Source organism: Balaenoptera borealis, assembly GCF_965194805.1.
Source record: "Balaenoptera borealis genome assembly, chromosome: 5".
NCBI lineage: Eukaryota > Metazoa > Chordata > Mammalia > Artiodactyla > Balaenopteridae > Balaenoptera > Balaenoptera borealis.
This window is the reverse complement of record NC_138862.1, coordinates 109,148,674-109,175,113: the sequence shown is the minus strand read 5'-3', so window position 1 is coordinate 109,175,113 and position 26,440 is coordinate 109,148,674. Positions and strand designations below refer to the sequence as shown.

The 26,440-nt window shown below is 36.3% G+C and overlaps 1 protein-coding gene and 1 long non-coding RNA gene across 6 annotated transcripts in view; one reads left to right on the top strand and one right to left on the bottom strand.

Moving 5' to 3' along the window:
• LOC309629969 overlaps positions 1–26,440 on the bottom strand; it is a 401,911-nt gene that overhangs the window by 344,590 nt on the left and 30,881 nt on the right. The gene's annotated exons all lie outside the window — the stretch shown is intronic.
• The window catches only part of RSRC1 (arginine and serine rich coiled-coil 1), a 424,641-nt gene continuing 400,664 nt past the window's right edge, over positions 2,464–26,440 (top strand). Inside the window, exons 1-4 of one of the 5 annotated variants that reach the window (XM_082394458.1) lie at positions 2,475–2,750; positions 7,041–7,162; positions 11,616–11,811; positions 12,107–12,232. In XM_082394458.1, coding sequence (XP_082250584.1) covers positions 11,618–11,811; positions 12,107–12,232 — 320 coding nt within the window. In that variant the 5' untranslated portion in view covers positions 2,475–2,750; positions 7,041–7,162; positions 11,616–11,617. Of the gene's footprint in view, positions 2,792–7,040; positions 7,163–11,615; positions 11,812–12,106; positions 12,233–26,440 lie in introns of all 5 variants that reach the window. The other 4 variants (XM_082394457.1, XM_082394460.1, XM_082394459.1 and 1 more) reach the window with 4 other exon arrangements.

Sequence of the window (26,440 nt, the reverse complement as noted above, 5' to 3'; positions counted from 1 at the left end):
TTAGCATCCCGGGAAATATTCTAATTGATTTCCTAATTTTGAAAAGAAAATGATTATCCCTCTTTGAGTTTGAAAAAAGAAATGGATGTTAAGTTTGTGGCCCATCTAATTTATGTACCATGGATTATTAAAAAAAAAAAAAAAGCTCGCCGGGAGAAAAGCACCCCACCCCCCAAAGCTACGATTTAAAATATATTCCTGGACTATTTACATCGAAACTGTTATATGGAAGGACACATCTATATTCCTGAGTCATTTGTCCGTATTGTGCAGGACAAAGCTTGCTGTGAGAATTGTGGCCATATATATATACCCCTCACATAAGAATATTTACATATGAAAAAAAGAATATTTATATATGGAAAGTTATATTTACCTGAGTGTGTAAACAAATATACCTCTTCAAGTGTGGCTTTGGGGACATTTTTGAGTAGTCTGAATATTAATGCAGTCTTTCTAATGTTAAAGGTAACTTGTTCGTTTTCTTGGATCTTATACTCTTTGTAAAAATAAAAGCAATTATAGAACTTTGATTCCTATATCTTCCACCCATTGGTTAAGGCATTAACACAAAGTTAACAGATAATTTGAGAAGTTCCATCAAAGCAACCGAAACATGTGTAAAAAGAGAACACAATTACAACTTAATACATTAATGTTTGTAGAATGTATGTAAATAGAAGCTATACGTAACTTTATGTCATACCACACTACTCATATTAAAATATTCACAGTGAACTTAATGAAGATGGAAATCACACTCTTTAGAATTGTTACTTTGCCTTTTTTCTCTTGAATAAAGTTTTTTTTTCTTCTTAAAACATTTCATTTATTGCTACTTTTAGGAAAAACAATTAAGATCTTTAAGTTTCCAGTAGCAATAGCTTGTAAGTATCAGTAAATTACACGAGTGTTTGCTTTTTATTACACTACAAAAGAGACTCAAGTACTCACTTTCCAAAGTTATATGAATTTAGAAACATGATTTTACAGTTAGTCTTGGGTTACTATTTGTGACCACTTTACTCCTGATATTATTAGAAGGGAATAACCATAAGACTTTAATCCTTTATGAAAATCCGTTTTAAAGGTTATTTAGCAGAATGACAAATAATGGGGTCAGCTAAATAGATGTGGTGCTCAAATAGCTCTCAAACTGAGGTGTTAAATGTGTATTCACAAACAGCTCCAAAAACAGCCACTATTAAAAGTCTGGTAAGGGATCAGGAGGCTCACCAGCTACTTTTTTTGCCCTTTCAAGCACATGACTTTTAAGTCTGAACTCAAAATCCATCTACTAAGCTTGAGGGAAAGATGAACAATTTAAAGTTAATTAGGAAAGGCTTGGATACAATAGTTGTATAATTCACACGAAATAGATTTTCCCATAGATTTTTCTGGCATGTTGCTCTTAGTACATTACAAATAGTGGCGTTCCTATGAGATGGAGCTATGAGAGATCTGTGGTGTCTAACCACGGATTCTTACTGGCCTAAGGGAAGTTTAGTTTAAAAAAACCCCACCAAACCCAGGTTTTGAAATCATATACTAATAAATGCTCACCAAGTTCTAATGATGTTTCTTTAAATAGCAAATATTTTCCGAGGACAAGACATTCAAAATGCATTTCTGGTAAAAACAAACAAACAAACAAACACAAAACACTGAGAGTAAAGTTCAGTTGACAGCCTGCAGACAGCTATACAGTTTCCAATAAAATTCAGGACCCCAAAAGGTTCATTTCCACCGCCCCCCCCACCGGCTCTTGAATTATTTAAAATAAACATATAGTGCTGTAGTTAAGCTTTAAAATGGTTCCTCAAAACAGGTTAGTTAAGGTATAGTCACTTATGAGATATAAAATTGTGGAGATGATTTTCTCCATCTCAAATGTCTGTGGAAAACTGTAGCTTGGGTATACAGCAGTTGTGAACGAGTTCGTTCTCACAGTCGACCCAAACCAAGGCCAACAATTTATCTCCTTATCGATGCTTACTTATAGTAAACAAGGAAAAAATGATGTTCATGCAAGGACATATAAAGTCGTATGAGTTACAGAAAATGCTGAATTGCTTTCATTTGTATTGGTTTAAGTAATAACAACAAAAACCCCTACACATTTAATTTATTTTCCAGAAGACACCTCCTTTCCCTGCCTCGGGCAGTTTTCTCCCATTCCTCAACCAACCAGTTACTTTAATGTGAGAAAAAAATTTGCGCCCAACCTGTGCCTTCACCTTCAGGGCAGAAGAAACGCCGACTTTTAATGCATTTTTGCAAATAAATCATTACAATTTAATCACACACGACTCTGACGCTATACAGACACACTCCCATGATTTATTATTGTTGGGCCAGTTTCCTCCTCTCCCAGCGTGAGATAATCGATTTTGCTACGTGTGGGTGTCTATATAACTTCCTATAATGCAGGTTGGTTTACTGATTATCTGTGACAATAACGACGATTACTAAGGCAATAATACTCTTCAGTCCCCACCTTTATTGCTTTTTGGTAACAAGAAACTCAAATAATCAAGCACGCAAAACCAACACCAAACAAAAAATTGGCAGCGTGACAATCTACTCCCTCGGCACTCCTAACGCCTGGCAGCCTCCATCGATGCACTCGAAAGCTCGGCTGACGCTGCCTGGCGGTGAAACCAGGAAGGCGGTGAGCTTAAACTGAAGTAAGTTCGGTGGACGCCAGCGGCGCCCAGATTTGAAGAAACGTTTCCACATCTGCGGCGCTTGTAAGTCTACGGGAGGTGTAAGCCCGAAGGCCGGAATCCAGGTGATGCCCGCGTCCGGGGCCTGAGAGGCGGCGCCCGCAGCCGAGGGGTTCCGAGGCCCTACTCCGGCGTGAGGCGGCGCGGGCCTGGCTCAGTCTGTGTACGGGAGGCAGCAGCAGCGGCAGCTGCGGGGGGTGGTGGGAGCTGGTGGTGGTGGGGGTGCTGGCCCGGTGGCGTGCCGAGCGGCGCAGTGCGCAGGCGCCTCGCACCTGGAGGAGTCTGACCTTTTGAGGACCAAGCTGGGGCCTTAGGGGGGTGGCAGCTATAGGGCGGTACGCGGTCGCAGGCCTCAGGCTAGGCCCTGAGTCTCGAGGTGGTGAGGGAGAGTTAGCCACCTGTTCTCCGCCTCCGCTCCTCAACACCTCTCGCACCCCTACCCACACCGCCAGTCCCTGATCCTTGATAGCTGCTTTTGGGTTTCTGGGTTCGTCTTGTAAGGTGTGACTGGTGCTTCGTCACTAGCCATAGGTAGGGTGGAGCGTGAGGAAGGCTGCAACCTGGCGTACTCTGTCCCACCCACTCCGTTGTCTCTACTTTAAATCCGCCTCCCCTTCCAACTCCGCCCTCCCCCACCCCCACTCCACCCTCCCCCTCCCCCTCCCTCTTGCTCGCCGAGAGGAGAGAGAGTGCTGGGTGAAATACACTTTCCTTCCTTAACAAATAAATATACTCGCCTTAAACGCTCATCTGTTTTCTTGACTTCAGGACTTGTGGTCATAGCCCAAGAGCATATGGCTACCCTTACACTGTTTCCTTTGGTGAGAGGTTATAATGCACTGTTATACGTGTTGCCTACTCTTGATTTTAGGTCATCCTTAATTTCTCTTTCAGAGGTTGTATATCTTTAAATGCACAGTGGAGGCCAATTTTTTTTTTTTTTGCATTTTCAGAATTAGCAGTAACTTATTTGTGTTTAAACTAACTAGGTACTAGGTAGTTAAATAAATTAAAATGTCTCGTGTTGTCACAAAAAAGTATTCCAAGTTGTCATCTTTGGACTTAATCATAAAAGCTCTAAGTGAAGGAGATACGCAGACTTTTCAGGTTTAAGGATTGGAGCAGATATGACAGGTGCAACCCTGTGAGGAAACTGGGTATCCTTTGAGAGCCCATTTAGCCCTAGAGTCTATAAATATTCACTTTATTTGCAGACACAGGAGATTTCCTGCTAAGTGGTAGCACTTTATTACTGTATGTTCTTCAATAAGAGGGCTAAAAATGTTTGAAACTGAAAAAGGTAAAGGCAGCTGGCACCTGTTAATTGGCCTTACCAACTTGACTAGTCTCAGCAGAGTTGTGTTATGAGTTGGAATACTTGTGTAATAAGATTGTTGTATTAGATGTATAGGTATATTTTCTGCCTTCATTTTCACACCCGTGGGAGGAAATTCCTATGACTGATAATGTTTTTTTTTAAAAAGATGCTAGTCTGCATATTTTTAGTTGTGCTGGGAGGAGTGTTTTGATAATTCTGTATCTCTTTTGAGTTTTGCTTTATTTTGCTCATTAAGCTAGAATTTTACCTTAGTTCTTTTATTGCCTTGGGTGGTTCTATGCTTGTTTGTGGATTTCTTCCTATGCTAAACGGTGTTAACCCCGTTTTTACTTTTCTCTACCTCTTTGAGGTAGATTTCCCATTGAAATGACTGTTCCTCCCCCCTCCCCTTTGGTCATGTGTCCAAGATCAAAAAGATTATAGTTTGATATACTGTGAATGAGTAGTGGTGAAATAATTATAAACTGTCATGTCCTTTAGGAATCTTTGTTCTCTCTTAAATGCCTGCTTTCTGAAAAAGGTAACTGCTTATTCTACCTTTATTGATTACCAGACAAAGGAACTACTTGTGTATGCTTTTAAGCTCTCTTTTGAATGAACACATTTTGCCTCTACATCTTCAATCAGTCACCTAAACTTCACAGTAAGATGTTTTTGTAAATTGATGTCCTACTGTAGTCATTATGTCATGGCTTCAGTTCTGTAGTGGGAGTAGTTGGATATGGTTTGAAACCATGAGACTACAACCAGGAAGTAATAGAGGCTAGAGTGAGAACAGAAGACTGAGAGCCTTAGGAGTTGTGACCTTGTGTTGCCTTTTCTGCTTACAGATAGATTGAAAAATTGTTAAGTTCTGGGATTTCTAAATATCTGTGCTCAATTCATCATTTCTCTTATCGGAAAGAGCTATTAATGGGTCTTTCCATGTGTTATACCTTACCAATGGAGTTAAGTATAAACAGTTCTTCCTTACTAGGAGTGTGTGATATAAATTGACCACCATGACTTGAATGAGCAAACATATTCAATTATATGCTAGTGACATTATGGAAATCCAGAGGTAAGTATGAATCTAGGGAATTCAGTACTGTCATGGATAGAGAAGACAGTTTTTGGATCTACCTCTGATTTGTTCTTAGTGTTCACTTTCTTTTCTGAATAAATATTTGTAGTTAACTATAATAAAGAAATGCAGTGGCTTTTTGCTTTCTCTTATTGAGATTAATTATACTTCAGAATGATTTTTTGAAATGTAAATGTGTTACTTGAACAAATATTTATAGATTTATGACAGTGATTTTTAAACTTTTTTTCACCCGATTGCTCTAAGGAAGGATTTTATATCTTCCATTAACTTTTCTGAGTTAAGTGTAACCATTCTTCTAATATGGATGAATTATGTTATTTGATATTAAAACATAAAAAAAATTTACACCCATCTCTCAATCTCTTTTTTGGTCACCAACAGGGTACATAATTAGATGTATGTCCTTTTCTTTTTTTCCTACTTCTTAATGCCTTCTATAGGGACTTAATAAGCTGGACAAAAATGGAGAATGGAAATGACTGTGGGTACCTTAGAGTAGTGGGTCTCACAGTTTTTAGTTTTAGGATCACTTTAGATTCTTAAAAGTTATTGAGAACCCTACGAACTTTTAAAAAAAAATATTTATTTATTTATTTATGTATTTACTTTGGCTGCACCACGTCTTAGTTGTGGCATACGGGATCTTTAGTTGTGGCATGCGTGCGAGTGAGATCTAGTTCCCTGACCAGGGATCCAACCTGGGCCCCCTGCATTGGGAGTGTGGAGTCTTATCCACTGGACCACCAGGGAAGTCCTGAGGACCCTACAAACTTTTATCTACATGGGCTATATCTAGAAATATTGCCTTACTAGTAATTAAGCCAGAAAAATTCAAAATATTTATTAATCCACTTAAAAATAACAATAATAAATCCATTACTTGGTAACATAAATAACATATTTGATATGAAAAATAGATGTATTTTCCAAAACAAAACAAACTTAGTGAGAAAAGTGGCATTATTTTTCATTTTTGCAAATCTCTACTATCTGGCTTAATAGAAGACAGTTGTATTCTTATATCTGCTTCTGTATTCAGTCTATTGTGATGAGTTTTTTGAATGAAGAAGTATATGAAGAAAATCTGGATTCACACAGATATGGTGTTGGAAAAAGTAGTATTTTAATAGCCTTTTCAGATAATTACTTCTTTAATACTACTCCAGAACTTGACAAGTAGTTTCTTAAAGGTTGGTTGCAATGTGTTATTTGAAACTATATCATTGACCTTTTCATGCTAACATTAAAATCTATTGGTCTGTCTTGCACTGTGAATGGATTTTTTACTCATATATGATTCTGTGACATCATGCATTGGTCTGTTGGAAAATACTGGTTCACTGAGTTATGCATATCTTCCAGATATTGACACCCTTCATTATATAATATTTTAAAAATTCCCATATGTTAATATCACCATTGATCTCATCAGAGGAATCTTTAAGTGCTGAGAAGCTGTCAATCTCATGGTGACAAATACAAGTTATCCAACATTTTGATTTTTGCTTGAGAGCTCAAATTTTATCATTGGCAACAAATTGACACTTTCCTTGAAGTGAAAGACTCCCTTAATTCATTTTTGAGAAAATGTCTGTCAAATACCCAAGTCTGAATAATCATAGTCAGTTATTTAAAATAAATAGTGTTTCATGATAAAAGCAGCTAGTTCAACTTGTAATGCAGCTGCACAAATACTTTTCTCAAGATAACCATCGTTCTTCAGTATGCAGCAGCAGTTATGTGTATTTCCTAATTCATCACACAGAATATTAAGATGTGTTCTCAAGGGTTGAAATTTAATAAAATTGATGACTTTTACTGCTTTATCAAGGACATTCCTAAGTGAAAATGCTTTTTTTTTTTTTTTTTAATAAACTGTGTGTTGCAGTGAAGAACGCAATGACTGCTAGTACCATTTGGCCCCATTGCCTTGATTCCCGTTAAATCACCAGCAATTTTGCCTACCATTGCTTCTACGTTATCAGCGCAAAAGTCAACACAGTGAAAAAGGTAAATCATGTTTTAGTATTATAATAAAAATAGTTTCGACTTGTTGGATCCTCTGAGGTCTTAGGGACCCCCAGGGTCTAGAGAACCACTTTGAGAACTGCTGTTGAACTGGAATGTAAGCTCCTTGAGGGCAAGGATTTTTCTCTCTTGTTCATTGATGTATCCCTTGTACCTGGGCCTGCTGTCATCCTGGAACTTTTTAACCTATCTCAAGTGTTAGACCACTTGTTTTCTGAATCTGGGTCATCTTTGTTCACTCTCTCCTTTTGGTAGAGCACATCCTTCAGTACCTTCCTAAAAAAGGGTGAGTGTGAGGTGTAGTTTTGAGCCTTTGCATATCAGAAAATGTCTTTATTTTGATCTCGTATTAGATCTATGATGGGGCTGAATGTAGATTGTAGCTAGAAAATAATTTTCACTTAGAATTTTGAAGGCAAGTCACCATGGTTTGCTATGTTGCTGCTGAGAAGCCCTGTGCCTTTTATTGTGATTCCCCACTTTTTTTTTTTCACACACACACACACACACACACTGTATTTTATTTTTACAAGAGATAAATACCCATTTTTTTATCTTTAGAAGTTTCTAGGATCTTCTTTGTATTCCTCGTTTCTGAAGTTTTATGAGGTATGTCTGGTATAAGTCTTTAAATTCATTGTCTCAGGGATTTAGGGCAATTCATGTCTTTCAGTTCTGGAAATTTTAAAAATTATTCTTTGGATATTTTTCTTTATCTCTTTTCTATGCTCTGTTTCTTTCTGGAATGCATATCAATTGGATATTGGACTTCCTGGATTGATCCTCTTTTACCTTCTGTTTTTTATCTTTTTATTTTTTTACTTTTCATGAGTGCTTTGATAGTATCTTCTAAGCCTATTGAATTTCTTAGAAATTATCATTTGTTTAAATTTTAAGCTTTCTCTCCTGTTCTATGGATGTTCCTCCTATTCTTGTTTGCTGGATCATCTTCTCATATATTTCTGAGGATATTAACTGATTTTTAAAAAATTTTCTGGTATGTTCCGGGTTTACTATGAGTTGCTTTTTTTTTTTTTTTCTGTTTGGCTTCTGTCTCTTATGATGAAGTCTTTCATCACATGATTGATTTTCTTTTGTTGTATAATTACTAAAAAGTTAACAAAAAAAGTTTGTAGAAAAAAAGTTTACTGTGGGGAATTCCCTGGTGGTCCAGTGGTTAGGACTTCTTGCTCTCACTGCCAGGTGCCTGGGTTCAATCCCTGGTCAGGGAACTAAGATCCCACAAGCTGCATGGCGCAGCCAAAGGAAAAAAAAAGAAAAAGTTTACTGTGTTCAAGGTTTGGGCTTGGTTATAATACTTTTATAATACTTATATATCTTCTTCCAGGTACTGTTTAGTTTTTGGAGAAAAGAATCCTCTATCTGAATTCTTGGATCCAAGCACACACAGGGCTACAGTATTTACTGTTAGATTGTAGACTTTCACTTAATCCCTTTAACTTTTAGTTGAGCATCTCTCTGCCATCTTTTACTGTGCCCCTGGACCTGGTGCTTCACTGTTTCATCATTTTTCCAAAATAAACCACCTCTCCTGCTGGGATTGGGGAATAGTAGTCACTTATCTGGGTTGGATGGCAGAGGGGACCTGGGAGATTACTTCTTTTACAGGCTTTCAACCAATTCCCTTGTTTTTTAGTTCTGTGCCTCATTGTGCCTGCTGTGGTATCTGGTGTCTCGAATTCCTGATCCTTTCTGATTTTTGCTATGTGAATTGGCTTTTCTCCTGTTGGAATTCTCTGCAGTTGCTTGATGTTCAGCTTTCTTAGCTCTAAATCCTGAATCTGTTTTTCATTTGCTAAAAGTTTGTTGACATATCTTGTCTACTGTTCCTGTTGTTTTCTCCTCTGGTCTCTTTATCCTTGTGCATTTATGCTTTTTTATCTTTTACTCTAATTTTAGTATTTGTTAAACCAGATAATAAATAAAAACTCATCTTAATTTATATGGTTATTTGTGGGTAAAGAAAATTCTTAACTGTTTAAAGGTGAAAACAAGAAAGGAAGAAAGAGACAGGAAATAAGAACAGTTAGATGATCACTATTACTCAATTATGTACAAATTTCTTAATGAAAATACACACACACAGAGATATGTGGTTACATATGATATATAATGGGTATATGGATATAAATATTTAAATGGATATTATATACACACATTTAAATATATATATATATGTACATATATACTATATGTATATGTAGGATTTCCTAATCATAGTATTTTGAAAGCTGGAAAGGATCACGGTGATCTTATATGCAGTGCAGTTTTGTTTTCAGTGAGGAAACTGGCTTAGATATGCTAGTGATTTACTGAACATTTCAAAACCAAGTTTTCCCATTGTTTTGTTGAACTGTGAAATGTTAGAAATGTGAACAACTTTGATGTTCAGAACTATATTTAAAGTCTAATTCTGGCTCCAGGTAAATAGCTTTAAGTCTTGAATTGAGTTATAATAGTGATTTTTCAACTTGTATTGCATTAGAGTCAGGGAAGGGATGGCTCACCTGGTTCTGAAAGCAAAGTTGTAATTTAATGTATTGCTTTCTTTAGAGTAATGATATTTAACTTGAGTAAATATTAAAGGAAAGTGTGAGATTTTTGTTTATCTGATCCATTAACTATTTATCCTAACTATTACATAAGATGGATCTTGCTTTTATGTGACATTGGAAGATAGCTAATACTTATTTTAGTAAAAAAATAAAATTGCATATGAGAATCTAACTTAAAAGTAAGACAAGTAAGCTTCTTATCAGCTAAGTTAATGCCTAAATATAAAAACCTTATATTCTATTTCTGTAATTTTTTTCTTTTGTATACTAAATATACAAATATACCATAGCCATATAGAATATAATTAAAAAAGAGAAAATTTACCCAGTTTCCTCACTTAAATTTTATCAGTTGTCTTCATTTTTGCTCTTACTTATTTATACATAGTTTCTTAAATTATAGTCTCTGTACATGCAGTTTTAAATAATGCTATAATGAATATTTTCATGAATATATCTTTTAAGAAAAACTTTCCAGATATATTCCTAGAAATAGGATTGCTCTGTCAGAAAAGCAGCAACATTTTTATGACTCTTTATTTAAATTGCTTAATTGCTTTCTGGAAGGATTATATCACCACTTTATATAGATATTAGTAGTGTGAAGAGTTGACTTGACTTCATTTTTGGTACTTTAGTTAACAATGCTTCATCAACTTTGGTACATTATTTAACATTTCCTCCCTCAAATTGCACAAGTGACGTGGTGATGGTGTATTGATTCAGTTTGGTTTTTAAAAAAATTTATTTAACTTTTATTTACTTATCTTTGGCTGCGTTGGGTCTTCGTTGCTGTGTGCGGGCTTTCTCTCGTTGCAGCAAGTGAGGGCTACTCTGTTGTGGTGCGTAGGCTTCTTATTGCGGTGGCTTCTCTTGTTGTGGAGCACGGGCTCTAGGCGCACGGGTTTCAGTAGTTGTGGCTCACAGGCTCAGTAGTTGTGGCTCGCAGGCTCTAGAGCGCAGGCTCAGTAGTTGTGGTGCACGGGCTTAGTTGCTCTGTGGCATGAGGGATCTTTCCGGACTGGGCTCAAACCCGTGTCCCCTGCATTGGCAGGCGGATTCTTAACCACTGCACCACCAGGGAAGTCCCAATTTGTACATTGTTGATGGTTAATGAGGTCTTTTTTTCTTTTTTCTTAATATATTTATTTATTTGGTTGCGCCGGTCTTAGTTGTGGGAGGCAGGCTCCTTAGTTGTGGCAGGCGAACTCCTTAGTTGCGGCTCACGGGCTCCTTAGTTGCGGCTCATGGGCTCCTTAGTTGTGGCTCGCTGGCTCCTTAGTTGTGGCATGCTAATTCTTAGTTGCAGCATGCATGTGGGATCTAGTTCCTGGACCAGGGATTGAACCTGGGCCCCCTGAATTGGTAGCCGGGAGTCTTAACCACTGTGGCACCAGGGAAGTCCTCCAATGAGGTCTTATCCATTTAAAATTTTAGAATTTTCAGTTAGAAAAATGTAACTCTAAAAGATAGTAAAATATCTGTTATCTTTAGGGAAATATGAGAATATAGTTAGTTGATCCCTAAACCAAATATCATATAATTAACAATAAATGCAACTTAAATTATAAGGAAATTGTTATAATGAACTGTCCTCAAGGCTGACTCTTTTTGGGAGACATTTGAAAAAATTTAGGACAAGTTTACATTGTTCATAAATTGTAAAAACAGTTAACTGATAGAGCTAGAAGACTGTATTAGAGCTGTTTCTCTTGTCTTGTTAAGAAGACTTGTACATTTAAAATTTTACTTTAAATAAGACATTTTAAATTTTTACATAGTTAAAAAAATTACTGTATTGAATTTCATCCATTGTGCCATTATGTTAGAAATAATTTTCTTTGAATTTAAACCTGTAGAAATGGGACGCCGGTCATCTGATACTGAAGAAGAAAGCAGAAGCAAGAGAAAAAAGAAACACCGTAGACGGTCTTCTTCAAGTAGTTCTTCAGATAGTAGAACATATAGCCGAAAGAAAGGTGGAAGGAAGTCAAGGTCAAAGTCAAGATCTTGGTCCAGAGATCTTCAGCCTCGCTCACATTCTTATGATAGAAGGTGATTTTCATGATTTTACTTATGTAGTAGTGAGAGTAACATTCTTTAGAGTTCGTATGTTTCTGTGCTTTTAATTTTTCTGGGTAAAAAAACACTTTTCTTTTTGTGGTTATATATTTATGAGTCTCAACCCCCAAAGGGTTTTGTTTTGTTTTCCCCCAGGCCCAGCGCGTGGGTCTTCATCCTTTGTCTGTCCTTTGTAGACGAGAAGATACAAACTGGTATAGTTCTCATACCGTATTAGCATCTGATAATATTTGGGAGGCAAGTAATATCTGATTATATTTTATTTCAGACGAAGGCATCGATCAAGCAGTAGCTCTTCTTATGGCTCTAGAAGAAAACGAAGTCGAAGTCGTTCAAGGGGTCGAGGGAAATCCTATAGAGCTCAGAGATCTAGGTCAAAAAGCAGAACAAGAAGGTATGCCATATCAGATGTTTATTGCTTTGTAACACACTGTCCGCAAATTTAGTGGCTTAAAGCAATAATCATTTCTTTTTTCATGATGTACAGTTTTGACTGAGCTTAGCTAGCAGTTCTTCTGCTAGTCTCATCTGGGGTCACTTATGTGGTTCTAGTTATCTGATAGCTTGACTGAAACTGGATGGTCCAGTGTGGTGTCATACAGTATCTGGCATTTGGTGCTGGCTATTGGCTGTTGTCTGGGGGTCCCTTAGTTTCCCTGTGACTTCTCATCCTCCAGTAGGAATGGCTGGACTTTTTCACATGATAGAGGAAGTATTTCAAGAAGAACAGAAGTTGCAAAATCTCTTAAGGTCTAGCTTCAGAAATAACCCAGTGTGTTATGGAGTGAATGTTTGTGTCCCCCCTAAATTCATATATTGAAGTCTCAACCCCCAGTGAAACTGTAATTGGAGATAGTGTCTTTATGGAGGTAATTAAAGTTAAAGGTCAAAAGGGTGAGGTCCTAATCCAATAAGGCTAGTGGCCTTATAAGAAGAGAGGGAGAGATCTTTCTCTTTGAGCATGCACTCAGAGGAAAGGCCTTGTGAGGACACAGTGAAAAAGTGGCCATCTACAAACCAGGAAGAGCTCTTATCAGGAACCAGTCAGCTGGCATATTGATCTTTGACTTTACAACCTCTGTGAGAAATATGTTTCTGTTGTTTAAGCTGCCCAGTCTATGGTATTTTGTTATAGGAGCCTGAGCAGACGTGATGTCACTCCACCTGCATTTTCTGGCTGTGCTCAAGGGCAAATAATACAGAGCATGGCCTATCTGGAGAGGGTTGTACGTTTTGGATAATGCTAGAAAATATGGTTGAATCGGATGGGGACCATGGTATGGAGGGACTTGATAGAAGCAGGTATTCAGACGTTATTGAAGGTTTTTGAGAAGAAGAGTGCTAGGATAAAAACAGCATTTTAGGAAGATCAGTTTCTTTTCTCTGTTTAGTTTTTCATTCTATTAGGCTCTAGTTGTGGGGGTATATTAGCAGCCTGATTTTATTATCTGGGCATAAAATTCTATAAATCTCTCTGAATCTGAAGTTGGATAATAGCAGTAAAGTCCAAATGTTTAACTTTTCTGGCCTTGTATTATTTGGCCTCAGCCTCCTCTCCTTTGTACACACACAACATACATGCAAGCCATCCTGTGTTACATGCCTTTTGTTCTCCATCTATGTCTCTGAGTTGCCAGCTTTGTTTCTTTCAGCATGCTCTTTCTTCCAGTTTCTTATATTATCTCTACTTTGAGAAGTTTTCCTACCCTTTAGTGTTCAGTTCTATTTAATCTCTAATTTTCTTCTTCCTTAAATCCTTCTTTGATTTTTACCTTTTCACTCCCAAGTCAAATTTAATCCATCCTTTCTCTGACTCACCATCACAGTTGATTCCTGATTTGTAACAGTTACATTATGAACATTGTTTTTGTTATTCTCATATATTGTAAACTCTTGCAGGGCAATCTCTTGGTACCTAATATAATGCCTTGCTTGTAGAAGCTGATTACCAGAAAACAACTTCAGTTGAAAATTTCCTGTCAGTGAGAATAGAAATAATAATCCATGCTTTTGTGTGGTCTTCTACATTTTGTAGAGTATTTCCATACACACTTTATAAGTCAATGACATTTTGGTTAGGAAAATACAAGTCACTCAGTTCCAAGCATCAAGGTTTTAAGATGGGGAATTAAAGGCTTATGTAACCTTTGGAGGGGCTCAGGGAATTAGGGAAGCTGTTATTGATTATTTTAGCCTAAGCGTGGAAGCTGCTTCTTTTCTTAGAAGTCACTGGAAATCTTAAGAACTCTGGGTTTGTAGCACCAAAGTGTGTGGTTCTCAATAAACTACTTACCAGGAAGCTGCTTCTCTACCCAAGTATCTACCTATTACTTCCTACAGAGGGGAATCTGCAGACGTTAATTTCTTCTCTTTTGCAGTGCAAGGAAGACTTTAAAAGGAATGGCGGTGGGCATCTAGTCAGCAACAAATTATCCAGCACACATGCATTTTACTAAATGTTTTGAGTTTTGTAACTGGCAGGCTGTCACGCAGGGTAATACCTTCATTTTGTATATGAGGAAGCAAGTTCAGAGGTTTATTCAAAACAGCAACTTCTCAGAATCTTGCATCGACACTTCTGCATTTAACTGCAATAACTAAATAATCTGGAGACACTGAAAAGTCCTACATTTTGAGAAAATACTTTATCCATGTTTTATACACAACATTATTTTGGTAATGTATTTTAGGAATTTATTCTTCAAAATGTTTAAACTAAATGAGTTTCTAGGTTAATCTTGGTTTAAGAAGAAAATTGAACAACTCATTCTTTGAACAGTTTAGTTAACTAAGACTTTAATTTAAATAAAGAAGTTGTAAGTACATTCGTTCCTTAATATGTACAGGGGATTGATTCCAGAACCTGCTGCAGGTACCAAAATCTGAGGATTCTCAGATCCCATGGTTGGCCTTCTGTATCCACGGTTCCGCATCTACATATCCAACCAACTGTGGATCGTGTAGTGTTATAGTATTTTCTTTAAAGTTTTTATTTATTTATTTATTTATTTTTGGCTGTGTTGGGTCTTCGTTGTTGTGCGTGGTCTTTCTCTAGTTGTGGAGAGCGGGGGCTACTCTTCATGCAGTTCGCGGGCTTCTTGTTGCTGTGGCTTCTCTTGTTGCAGAGCACAGGCTCTAGGCGCATGGGCTTCAGTAGTTGTGGCTCGCACGCTCAGTAGTTGTTGCTTGCATGCTCTAGAGTGCAGGCTCAATAGTTGTGGTGCACGGGCTTATTTGCTCCATGGCATGTGGATCTTCCCGGACCGATGCTCGAACCAATGTCCCCTGCATTGGCAGGCGGATTCTTAACACTGCACCACCAGGGACGTCCCTTTGTTTTAGTTTTTATTTTATATTGGAGTATAGTTTTATTTTTTTTATTTTTTTGTTTTTTAATTTTATTTTTGGCTGCATTGGGTCTTCATTGTTGCAAGCGGGCTTTCTCTAATTGTGGTGAGCAGGGGATACTCTTCATTGCTGTGCGCGGGCTTCTCATTGTGGTGGCTTTTGTTGCAGAGCATGGGCTCTAGGCGTGTGGGCTTCAGTAGTTGTATCATGTGGGCTCAGTAGTTGTGGCTCACGGGCTGTAGAGCTCAGGCTCAGTAGTTGTAGCGCACAGGCTTAGTTGCTCTGTGGCATGTGGGATATTCCCGGACCAGGGCTCGAACCCGTGTCCCCTGCATTGGCAGGTAGATTCTTAACCACTGCTCCACCAGGGAAGCCCTTGGAGTATAGTTGATGGACAATGTTGTGTTAGTTTCAGGTGTACAGCAAAGTGATTCGGTTATATATATACATGTATGTATTCTTTCTCAAATTCTTTTCCCATTTAGGTTGTTATATAATATCGAGCAGAGTTTCCTGTGCTATACAGTAGGTCCTTGTTGGTTATCCATTATATATATTTTTTATTTTTATTATTTTTTTAAATTAATTAATTTATTTATTTATGGCTGTGTTGGGTCTTCGTTTCTGTGCGAGGGCTTTCTCTAGTTGCGGCAAGTGGGGGCCACTCTTCATCGCGGTGCGTGGGCCTCTCATTATCGCGGCCTCTCTTGTTGCGGAGCACAGGCTCCAGATGCGCAGGCTCAGTAACCGTGGCTCACAGGCCTAATTGCTCCACGGCATGTGGGATCTTCCCAGACCAGGGCTCGAACCTGTGTCCCCTGCATTGGCAGGCAGATTCTCAACCACTGTGCCACCAGGGAAGCCCGGTTATCCATTTTAAATATAGCAGTGTGTACGTGTCAATCCCAAACTTCCTAACTATCCCTTCCCCCCACCTTTTCCCTGGTAACCATAAGTTCAGTACTGCAGTATTTATTGAAAAAAAATCCACGTATAAATGGACCCTCACAGTTCAAACCCATGTTGTTCAAGGGTTAACTGTAGTGAGTTTTTCAAAGAAAAAGTACTATGTGATTCTAAATTTACAGGTACGTTGTTAATGATCTCTGTGCTTTTTAATAGAAAAGAGTGATTTCAGTCATGCAAAGTCAAATACTTTCACAAAACTTTGTTGTTACATGTCTAAAAAACAAGATGAAGCATGTTTTGAGGGATGGCAGAAGGAGGGAAATCAAATGTGTGAAGTTGCTGCAAGTTCCGTGGATAACTTATAGAGTAATTTGATGATTATGCTTTTTAGTATAGTTTTTATATTCTTCTTGAAGTACTCAAGTTGTGACATGTATCATGTCACTTCCTTTTAAAACAATAAGAAACCTACTATTATTCACAGTATATTTACTTATTTCCTCAATTCTAGGATACACAGAAAGTAGTTACAAAATTGCTGATATGTACCACTTTGTAAAGCAAACTTATAGAGTCAGATATTTTTTATGGTTCTTTTTATCTTTACTCTGGGGTATTTGGTTCTCCTCTCCACTTTATTATGGTTAGTTTCTTTGAAGAGTTAGGTTCATTTGTTTCTGTTTATATTTCATTTTAAGTTTTTTTATCCCCTAAGTTTTTAAATTGTATTTACTTTTTGGTCCCCCCGCCTTTATTTTAGTATGTGAAACATTAACATGGTTCCAAAAGACAGCACTATAAAAGGTGTGCATGGAGAAATATCATGCCCCTTTATACCGTCTATCCTGTTCCTAACCACCTCCTAGAACTAATCCTATTAGTTTGTGTTTTAGCTTTCCTCCATTTCTTTTTAAACAAAGTAGTGGTTATATATATGGCATACTATAGATACTCTTTGCACTTTGCTTTTTCTATTTACTAATATATCTTGGAAATCACTATATCAATTAATAGTACTCTTACTCATTTTTTATAGCTGCTTATTGTACTTCATTGTGTGGATGTATCATGATTTGTTTAGCCAGTTTCCTAGGTATGGACCTTAAAGACAGTGCCAAAATTTTACAGTTACTAAAAAGCTGTCATGAATAACCTGGTGCTTGAGTATTTTTGTATTGTTGGAGGTGTATCTTCAGGGGAAATTCCTAGAAGTGGGATTGCTGAATCAAAAGGTAAATAAATTTGTAATTTTGTTGGAAATTGCTGAATTCCTCTCAGTAATGTAAGAGAGTTCTGTTTCCTCATAGTCTTACTGACAGAATGTCATTTTAATTTTTTATTTGATTTTATTTTTTAATTGAAATTTATTTATTTTTTACTAATTATGATTAGTTTTATTTTAATTGAAGTATAATTGACTTACAATATTATATTAGTTTCAAGTGTAAAACATAGTGATATTTTTATATGTTATATCATTTTATACATTTTATACAAAATGATCACCACAGTAAGTCTAGGTCTGTCACTGTACAAAGTTATCACAATATTACTGATTATATTTCTTATGCTGTACTGTTATAGTCCCTTGACTTATTTTGTAACTGGAAGTTTGTTCCTCTTAATCTCCCTCACCTATTTCACTCATCCCCTGCAACCCCCTCCCCCTAGCAACCATCAGAAGGTTGGCTGTATGTGAATCTGTTTCTGTTTTGTTATGTCTATTCATTTGTTTTGTTTTTTAGATTTCACATATAAGTGAAATTGTATGGAATTTGTCTTTTTCGGTCTGACTTATTTCACTTAGCATAATACCCTTTAGGTCCGGGTTGTCACAAATGGCAAGATTTCATTCTTTTTTATGGCTGAGGAATAGTCCATTGTATATATGTATGATATCTTTATTCATTCATTTATCCATGGACACTTAGGTTGCTTCCATGTTGGCTATTGTAAATAATGCTGCAGTGAACAAAGGGGTGCATATATCTTTTCAAATTATTGTTTTTGTTTTCTTGGAAAAATACCCAAAAGTGGTATTGCTGGATTGTATGGTAGTTCTATTTTTAATTTTTTTGAGGAACCTCTATACCATTTCCCGTAGTGCCTGTATCAATTTACATTCCCACCAACAGTGCACAAAGGTTCCCTTTTCTCTACATCTTTGCCAACACTTGTTATTTGTTGTCTTTTTGATAATAGCCATTCTGACAGGTGTGAGGTGATATCTCATTGTTGTTCTAATTTGCATTTTCCTCATGATTAGTGATATTGAACATCTTTTCATGTGTCTGTTGGTCATCTGTATGTTTTCTTTGGAAAAATGTCTATTCAGCTCTTCAGCTCATTTTATAATCAGTTGTTTGTTTTTTTGATGTTGAGTTGTATGAGTTCATTGTATATTTTCGATATTAACCCATTATCAGATATATCATTTGCAAATATCTTCTGCCATTCAGTAGGCTGCCTTTTGGTTTTGTCGACAGCTTCCTTCACTGTGCAAAAGCTTTTTGGTTTGATGTAGTCCCATTTGTTTATTTTTGCTTTTGTTTCCCTTGCTTAAGGAGACGTGTCCAAAAAATATCGCTAAGACCAATGTCAAAGAGCATACTGCCTTTTTCTTCTAAACGTTTTATGTTTCAAATCTTAAATTTAAGTCTTTAATCCATTTTGAGTGTATGTTTGTGTATGGTGTGAAAAAGTAGTCCAGTTTGATTCTTTTGCATGTAATTTTCCAGTTTTCCTAGCACCATTTATTGAAGAGGTTGTCTTTTCCCTATTGTATGTTCTTACCTTCTTTGTTGTAGATTAATTACCCATGTTAAGTGTGGGTTCATTTCTGGGCTATGTATTCTGTTCCATTGAGCTATGTGTCTGTTTTTGTGCTAGTACCATACTGTTTTGGTTACTTTTGCTTTGTAGTACAGTTTGAAAGCAGGGAGCGTAATACCTTCATCTTTGTTCTTCTTTCTCAAAATTATTTTGGCTCTTTGGGTTCTTTTGTGTTTCCATACAAATTTTAGAATTATTTGTTCTAGTTGTGTGAAAAATGTCATGTGTATTTTGATAAGGATTGCATTGTATGTCTTCTTTTGAAAACTCTTTGTCCAGATCTTCTGTCCCTTTTTTAATTGGATTGTTTGTTTTTTGCTATTGAGTTATATGAGTTTTTTTTTCTTTTTTTCCCACTCTTTTTTTTTTTAATTGAAGTATAGTTGATTTACAATGCTGTGCCAATCTCTGCTGTACAGCAGAGTGACTCAGTTATACACATATAGACATGCTTTTTTTAATATTCTTTTCCATTATGGTTTATCACAGGATATTGAGTATAGTTTCCTGTGCTATACATTAGGACCTTGTTGTTTATCCACTCTAAATGTAATAGTTTGCCTCTACCAACCCCAAACTCCCAGTCCATTCCTCTCCCTCCCCCCCTCCCCTTTGGCAATCACAAGTCTGTTCTCTATGAGTCTGCTTCTGTTTTGCAGATAGGTTCATTTGTGCCATATTCTAGATTCCACATATACATGATATCATACAGTATTTGTCTTTCTCTTTCTGACTTACTTCACTTAGTATGATAATCTCTAGTTGCATCCATGTTGCTGCAAATGGCATTATTTCATTCTTTTTTATGGCTGAGTAGTATTCCACTGTATATATGTACCACATCTTCTTTATCCATTCATCTGTTGATGGACATTTAGGTTGTTTCCATGTCTTGGCTATTGTGAACAGTGCTGCTATGAACATAGGGGTGCATGTGTCTTTTTGAATTGTAGTTTTGTCTGGGTATATTCCCAGGAGTTGGATTGCTGAATCATATGGTAATTCTATTTTTAGTTTTCTGAGGAACCTCCACACTGTTTTCCATAGTGGCTGTACCAACTTACATTCCCACCAGCAGTGTAGGAGGGTTAGCTTTTCTCCACACCCTCTTCAATATTTGTTATTTGTAGACTTTTTGATGATGGCCATTCTGACTGGTGTGACGTGATACCTCATTGTAGTTTTGATTTGCATTTCTCTAATAATGAGTGATGTTGAGCATCTTTTCATGTGCCTACTGGCCATCTGTATGTCTTCTTTGGAGAAATGTCTATTAAGGTCTTCTGCCCATTTTTTGATTGAGTTGTTTGTTTTGTTGTTGTATGAGCTGTTTGTATACTTTGGAGATTAAGCCCATGTCTATTGCATCATTTGCAGATATTTTCTCCCATTCAGTAGGTTGTCTTTTCGTTTTGTTTTGTTTTTTTTTTCTTTAATGGTCTCCTTTGCTGTGCAGAAGCTTGTAAGTTTGATTAGGTTCCATTTGTTTATTTCTATTGCCTTAGGAGACTGCCCTAAGAAAACATTGGTATGATTTATGTCAAAGAATGTTTTGCCCGTGCTCTTTTCTAGGAGTTTTATGGTATCATGTCTTGTGCTTAAGTCTTTAAGGCATTTTGAGTTTGTTTTTTTTTTGTGCATGGTGTGAGGGTGTGTTCTAACTTCATTGATTTACATGCAGCTGTCCAACTTTCCCAGCACCACTTGCTGAAGAGACTGTCTTTTTCCCATTTTATATTCTTGCCTCTGTTGTCGAAGATTAATTGACTGTAGGTGTGTGGGTTTATTTCTGGGCTCTCTATTCTGTTCCATTGATCCGTATGCCTGTTTTTGTACCAATACCATACTGCTTTGATTACTGTAGCTTTGTACTATTGTAAAAATATGGAGCACTTCACGAATTTGCATGTCATCCTTGTGCAGAGGCCATGCTAGTCTTCTCTGTATCATTCCAGTTTTAGTATATGTGCTGCTGAAGCAAGCACTGTATGAGTTTCTTATATACAGTTGACCCTTGAACGACACCGGTTTGAACTGCAAGGATCCACTTATATGTCAGTTTTTTCCAATACATATGAACTGCAGTACTACACTATTGAGTTTGGTTGAATCCATGGATGTGTATCTGGGGATGTGGAGGGTTGAAAGTTATATGAGGATTTTTGACTGTGGCAGGGAGGGAGGAGTTGATACCCCAACCCTGGAGTTCTTCAAGAGTCATCTGTATTTTGGATATTAACTTGTTATTAGATATGTGATTTACACATATCTTCTCCCATTCAGTACATTGCCTTTTCATTTTATTGATAGTTTCCTTTGCTGTGCAGAAACCTTTTCGTTTAATGTAGCCATATTTGTTGATTTTTGCTTTTGTTGTCTATTCCCAAAAATCATTGCCAAGACTTATGTCAAGGATATTTTCCCCTATGTTTTATTCTAGGAGTTTTGTGGTTTCAGGTCTTATGTTTAAGTCTTAAATCCATTTTGAGTTCATTTTTGTGTATGGTGTAAGATAGTGGCCCAGTTTCATTCTTTTACACATGACTATCCAGCTTTCTCAACACCATTTATTGAAGAGAGTATTCTTTCCTCACTGTATAGTCTTGACTTCTTTGATGTAAATTAATTGATGATATGCACATGGGTTTATTTCTGAGCTCTCTAATCTGTTCCATTGATCTATGTGTCTGTTTTTATGCTGAAACCATATTGTTTTGAATGCTTTGTAATATAGATTGAAATCAGGAAGCATGATTCCTCTAGCTTTTTCTTTTTTCTCAAGACTGTTTGGCTATTTGGTGTCTTTTGTGGTCCATACAAATTTTAGGATTGTTTGTTCTAATTCTGTGAAAATGCCATTGGAATTTTGATAGAGATTGCATTGAATATGTATATTATTTTTGGTAATATGGATTATGTTAATTTTATACCCTGATGCCTTACTCAATTCTGTTATTGCTTGAATTAGTTTTAGCATTGATTCTCTAGGGTTTATCAGATACACTATCATGTTGTCTGCAAATAGAAATAGTTTCACTTCTTTTCCAATTTTTATTCTTCCGTTTGCTTTCTCTCATCTAATTGCATTGGCTTTTACTTCCAGTAAAATATTGAATACCAGTGGAGGTGATATACATCCTTGTCTTTTTCCTGATTTTAGTGTAAAAGCTCCTAGTGTTTCCTTATGAAGAAATATACTGGCTCTGGGGCTAAAGTATATATAAGTATATATATTTTGTCATGTTAAGAGAGGATCTATCACTTTGTTTTTGTTTTTTTCCAGGAATGGATATTGAATTTTGTTGAAGGCTTTTTCATCATCTGTGGATAGAATCAAGTTTTGTTTTGTTTTTTTCCCTTAGATCTATTAAGGAACTAATCTTGCTTTTCTGGAATAAATCTCAATTGGTCTTGGTGTAGTGTTTTCTTGATGTGGGATTCTGTTCACTAATTTTTAAGTTTAGTACTTTTATAGTCATACGTGATGTTGGGTTTTTTTTTTACATCGTGTTTATCAGTTATTCTCTTATTATTCTTGCTTCATACAAAGATTTGGTAAGTTTTCCTTCATTTTTAATGCTCTGGAACTATTTGTGGAGCATTGGGATTGTCTGGTATTCAGAGTTTTGGTAGATTTGTGAAACCATCTGGGCCTGGTGCTTTTTTTGTTGAATGGTGCATTGATAACTTTATTTCTTCAACAGAAATAGGTCAATTTAAACTTTATATTTCTCATAGGTTTCATTTTGGTAAACTATTTTTCTATTATATTACCTATTTAATCTATATTTTGAAATTTATTTGCCTATAAGTCTGGAAAGTAGTTTCTTATTATTTAAACTTTTTTTTCTTCTGTTTCAATGCTTATTTTCCTCTTGTCATTTATTACGTTGTTTATCTATGCTTTCTCCTTTGCTTTATTAAGTTGGCTGGTTGATTATCTATTTTGTTAATTTAAAAGAAATCATTTTGACTTATTATTTAGATCTTTTTCTCCATTTTCTACCTTATTAATTTCTGCTTTTATCCTTATTTTCTGCTTTGTGCTTTCTTTGGTTTACTTTGTTATTCTTTTTCAAGTGTTTGGAGCTGCTAATTTATTTATATTTGTATTTCATTTCTATTGATAAGAGTGTTTAAGTATATGGATGTTCTTTTAATCACTGCTTCAAATATATCCCGTAGATTTTTTTCAACATATTTTTATGAGAAATTTCAAGCATACAGCAAAATTGAATTTTACAGTGAAGACCCATATATCCACCGCCTAGATATTACCATTAACATTTTATTTATCACATATCCATTTGTCTATTTCTCTCACTATCCATTAATTTATCCTAATTTTTTGATGCATTTCCAGTTTCAGGCATCAGTAGGCTTTCCCCTTAAATACTTCAGCATACTTATGAGTAAGTAGAGTTCAGTATTCCTTTATAAATTTTTTTCTTTTTTAAAAAAAAATTTATTTATTTATTTTTGGGTGCGTTGGGTCTTTGTTGCTGTGTGCGGGCTTTTCTGTAGTTGCGGCGAGCAGGGGCTACTCATTGTTGCAGTGCGCAGACTTCTCATTGTGGTGGCTTCTCTTGTTGCGGAGCACAGGCTCTAGGTGCACAGGCTTCAGTAGTTGTGGCTTGCGGGCTCTAGAGCGCAGGCTCAGTAGTTGTGGCACGTGGGCTTAGTTGCTCCGCAGAATGTGGGATCTTCCCAGACCAGGGATCAAACCTGTGTCTCCTGCATTGGCAGGTGGATTCTTAACCACTGTGCCACCAGGGAAGTCCCTAAATTTTTCCTTTTGAAAACAAAACTTTGACATTTTTCTTTGAGGCAAAATTTATATACATTGAAATGCACAAATTCTAAGCATACACTTGCTGTGTTTTGATGCATGTATATACCTTCCAAAATATATTACTGTTACCCCAGAAAGTTCCCTTATAATTTTTGACAATTAATTCCTGCTTGCATTCTCCTTAGAGGTAATCACTGTTTTGACTTTTTTCTACCGTAGATTAGTTTTCATGAGTGTTAAAAATTTTTATTCAGCATGATACGTTTGAGATTCATTCATGTTGCTGTGTATGTCAGTAGTTCATTTCTTTTTATTGTTGAATAGTATTCTATTGTATGGATATGTTACATTTTTTTCTAGAATTTTATGTATATATAATCACATAGTAGTGACATTTTACATAGTAGTGATATTTTACAAGGGGCTTCTTACAGTAAGCATAATGCTTTGATGTATGTATCATTACTTCATTACTGTTTATTGCTAGTAGTGAACTACCACAGTTTATCTATTTTCTTGTTATGGACTCCTGGGCTATTTCTGGGTTGGGCTATTATGAATAAAGCTACTACAAACATTTCTTTTACAAGTCTTTTTTGTGGATATCTATATTCATTTCTCTTACGTGAAAAATCTAGTAATGGAACTTCTGAGTCATAGTATAGGTGTCTATTTTAGTTTTTTTTTTTTTAATTAATTAATTAATTTATTTATTTATTTTTGGCTGTGTTGGGTCTTCGTTTCTGTGCGAGGGCTTTCTCTAGTTGTGGCAAGCGGGGGCCACTCTTCATCGCAGTGCGCGGGCCTCTCACTGTCACGGCCTCTCTTGTTGCGGAGCACAGGCTCCAGACGCACAGGCTCAGTAGTTGTGGCTCACTGGCCTAGTTGCTCCATGGCATGTGGGATCTTCCCAGACCAGGGATTGAACCCGTGTCCCCTGCATTGGCAGGCAGATTCTCAACCACTGCGCCACCAGGGAAGCCCCGTTTTAGTTTTATAAGAAAAAAATAGCTTTCCAAATGATTTTCTATGGCTGTATCGTTTTATATTCCCACCAAAAATGTTTATGAGTTCCACTTACAAACTCACCCACACTTGGTGTGTTAGTCTTATTAATTTTAGCCAAAGTGGGGGGCTTGTAGTGCCATTACATGGTTTTAATTTGCATTTATAATTTTAGCTTTTTTGTTTATATCTATGGTGCATTCAAATGATTTTTTTAATTGTAAAAAACATATAAATTATAATTTTAAACAAATTTTCAAGGTACATTTTAGTATTGTTATCTATATGCACACTGTTGTACAGAAGATTTCTAGAACTCTTTCATCTTCTGTGACAGAAACTCTAAACCCTTGGAACAACAACTCCCAGTTTCCCCCTCCTCCCCTGTCTTGGCAATCACCATTCTACTTTGTTTCTATGAGTTTGATTGCATCAGACAACTCATATATAAGTGGGATCTTGCAGTGTTTGTCTTTTTTTATTTTCTTATTTCACTTAGCATAATGTCCCAAGTTTCATCTATGTTATAACACAGGACAGGATTTCCATCTTTTTCAAGGCTGAATAATATTCCATTCTATGTATATACCACATTTTCTTTATGTGTTTATCCATTGATGGACACTTAGATTGTTTCCACATCTTGGATATAGTGAATAATGCTGCAGTGCAGATGGGTGTGCAAATATTTCTTCAATATCCTGCTTTCAGTTCTTTTTGGTTATATATTCAGAAGTGGGATTGCTGAATCCCTATGGTAGTTCTATTTTTAATTTTTTGAGGAACCGCCATACTGTTTCCATAGCTGCTTGCACTATTTTACAATCTAACCAACAGTGCACAAGGGTTCCAATTTCTTCACATACTTGCCAACACTTAATTTTTCTTTTTTTTTTGGTAGTCACCATCCTAACAGGTATAACGTGGTATCTTTGTTTTTGATTTGCATTTTGCTGTTGATTTAGTAATGTTGAGAATCTTTTCATATTCCTGTCAGCCATTTACACATCTTCTTTGGAGAAATGTTTGAGTTTTTTTTACCAATTTTTAATCTGGTTATTTGTTTTTTTGTTTATGAGTTATAAGGATTTTAAAATATATTCTGTATATTAACCCCTTACCTGAGCTATGGTTTGAAGATATTTTCTACTATTTGATAGACTGTCTTTTCACTCTGTTGATTGTTTCCTGTACAGAAGTTTTAAGGTTTGATGTAGTCCCATTTATCTAATTTTTCTTTTAAACCTGTGCTTTTGGTGTCATATGCAAGCAATAATTGACCATTTCAATGTCACAATGCTTTTACCCTTTCTTCTAGGAGTTTTATAGTTTTAGATATCATGCTTAGCTCTTTAATCCATTTGAATTAATATTTATATATGGTGTTAAAAGGGTCCACCTTCATTCTTTTGCATGTGAATACACAGTTTTCCCAACAGTTGTTGAAAAGGCTGTCATTTCTCCATTGTGTAGTCTTGTAACCATTGTCGAAGATCATTTTACCATATACACAAGGGTTATTTTTGGGCTCTCTTTTCTGTTCTGTTCGTCTATATGTCTGTCTGTATGGATATATCGTACTTTGATTACTGTAGCTTTGTAATATATTTTGAAATCAGGAAGTATGAGGCCTCCAGTCTTGTTCCTCCTCAAGATTGTTTTGGCTACGTGGGTCCTTTGAGATTCCATATCAATTTTAGAGGTTTTTTTTTTTCT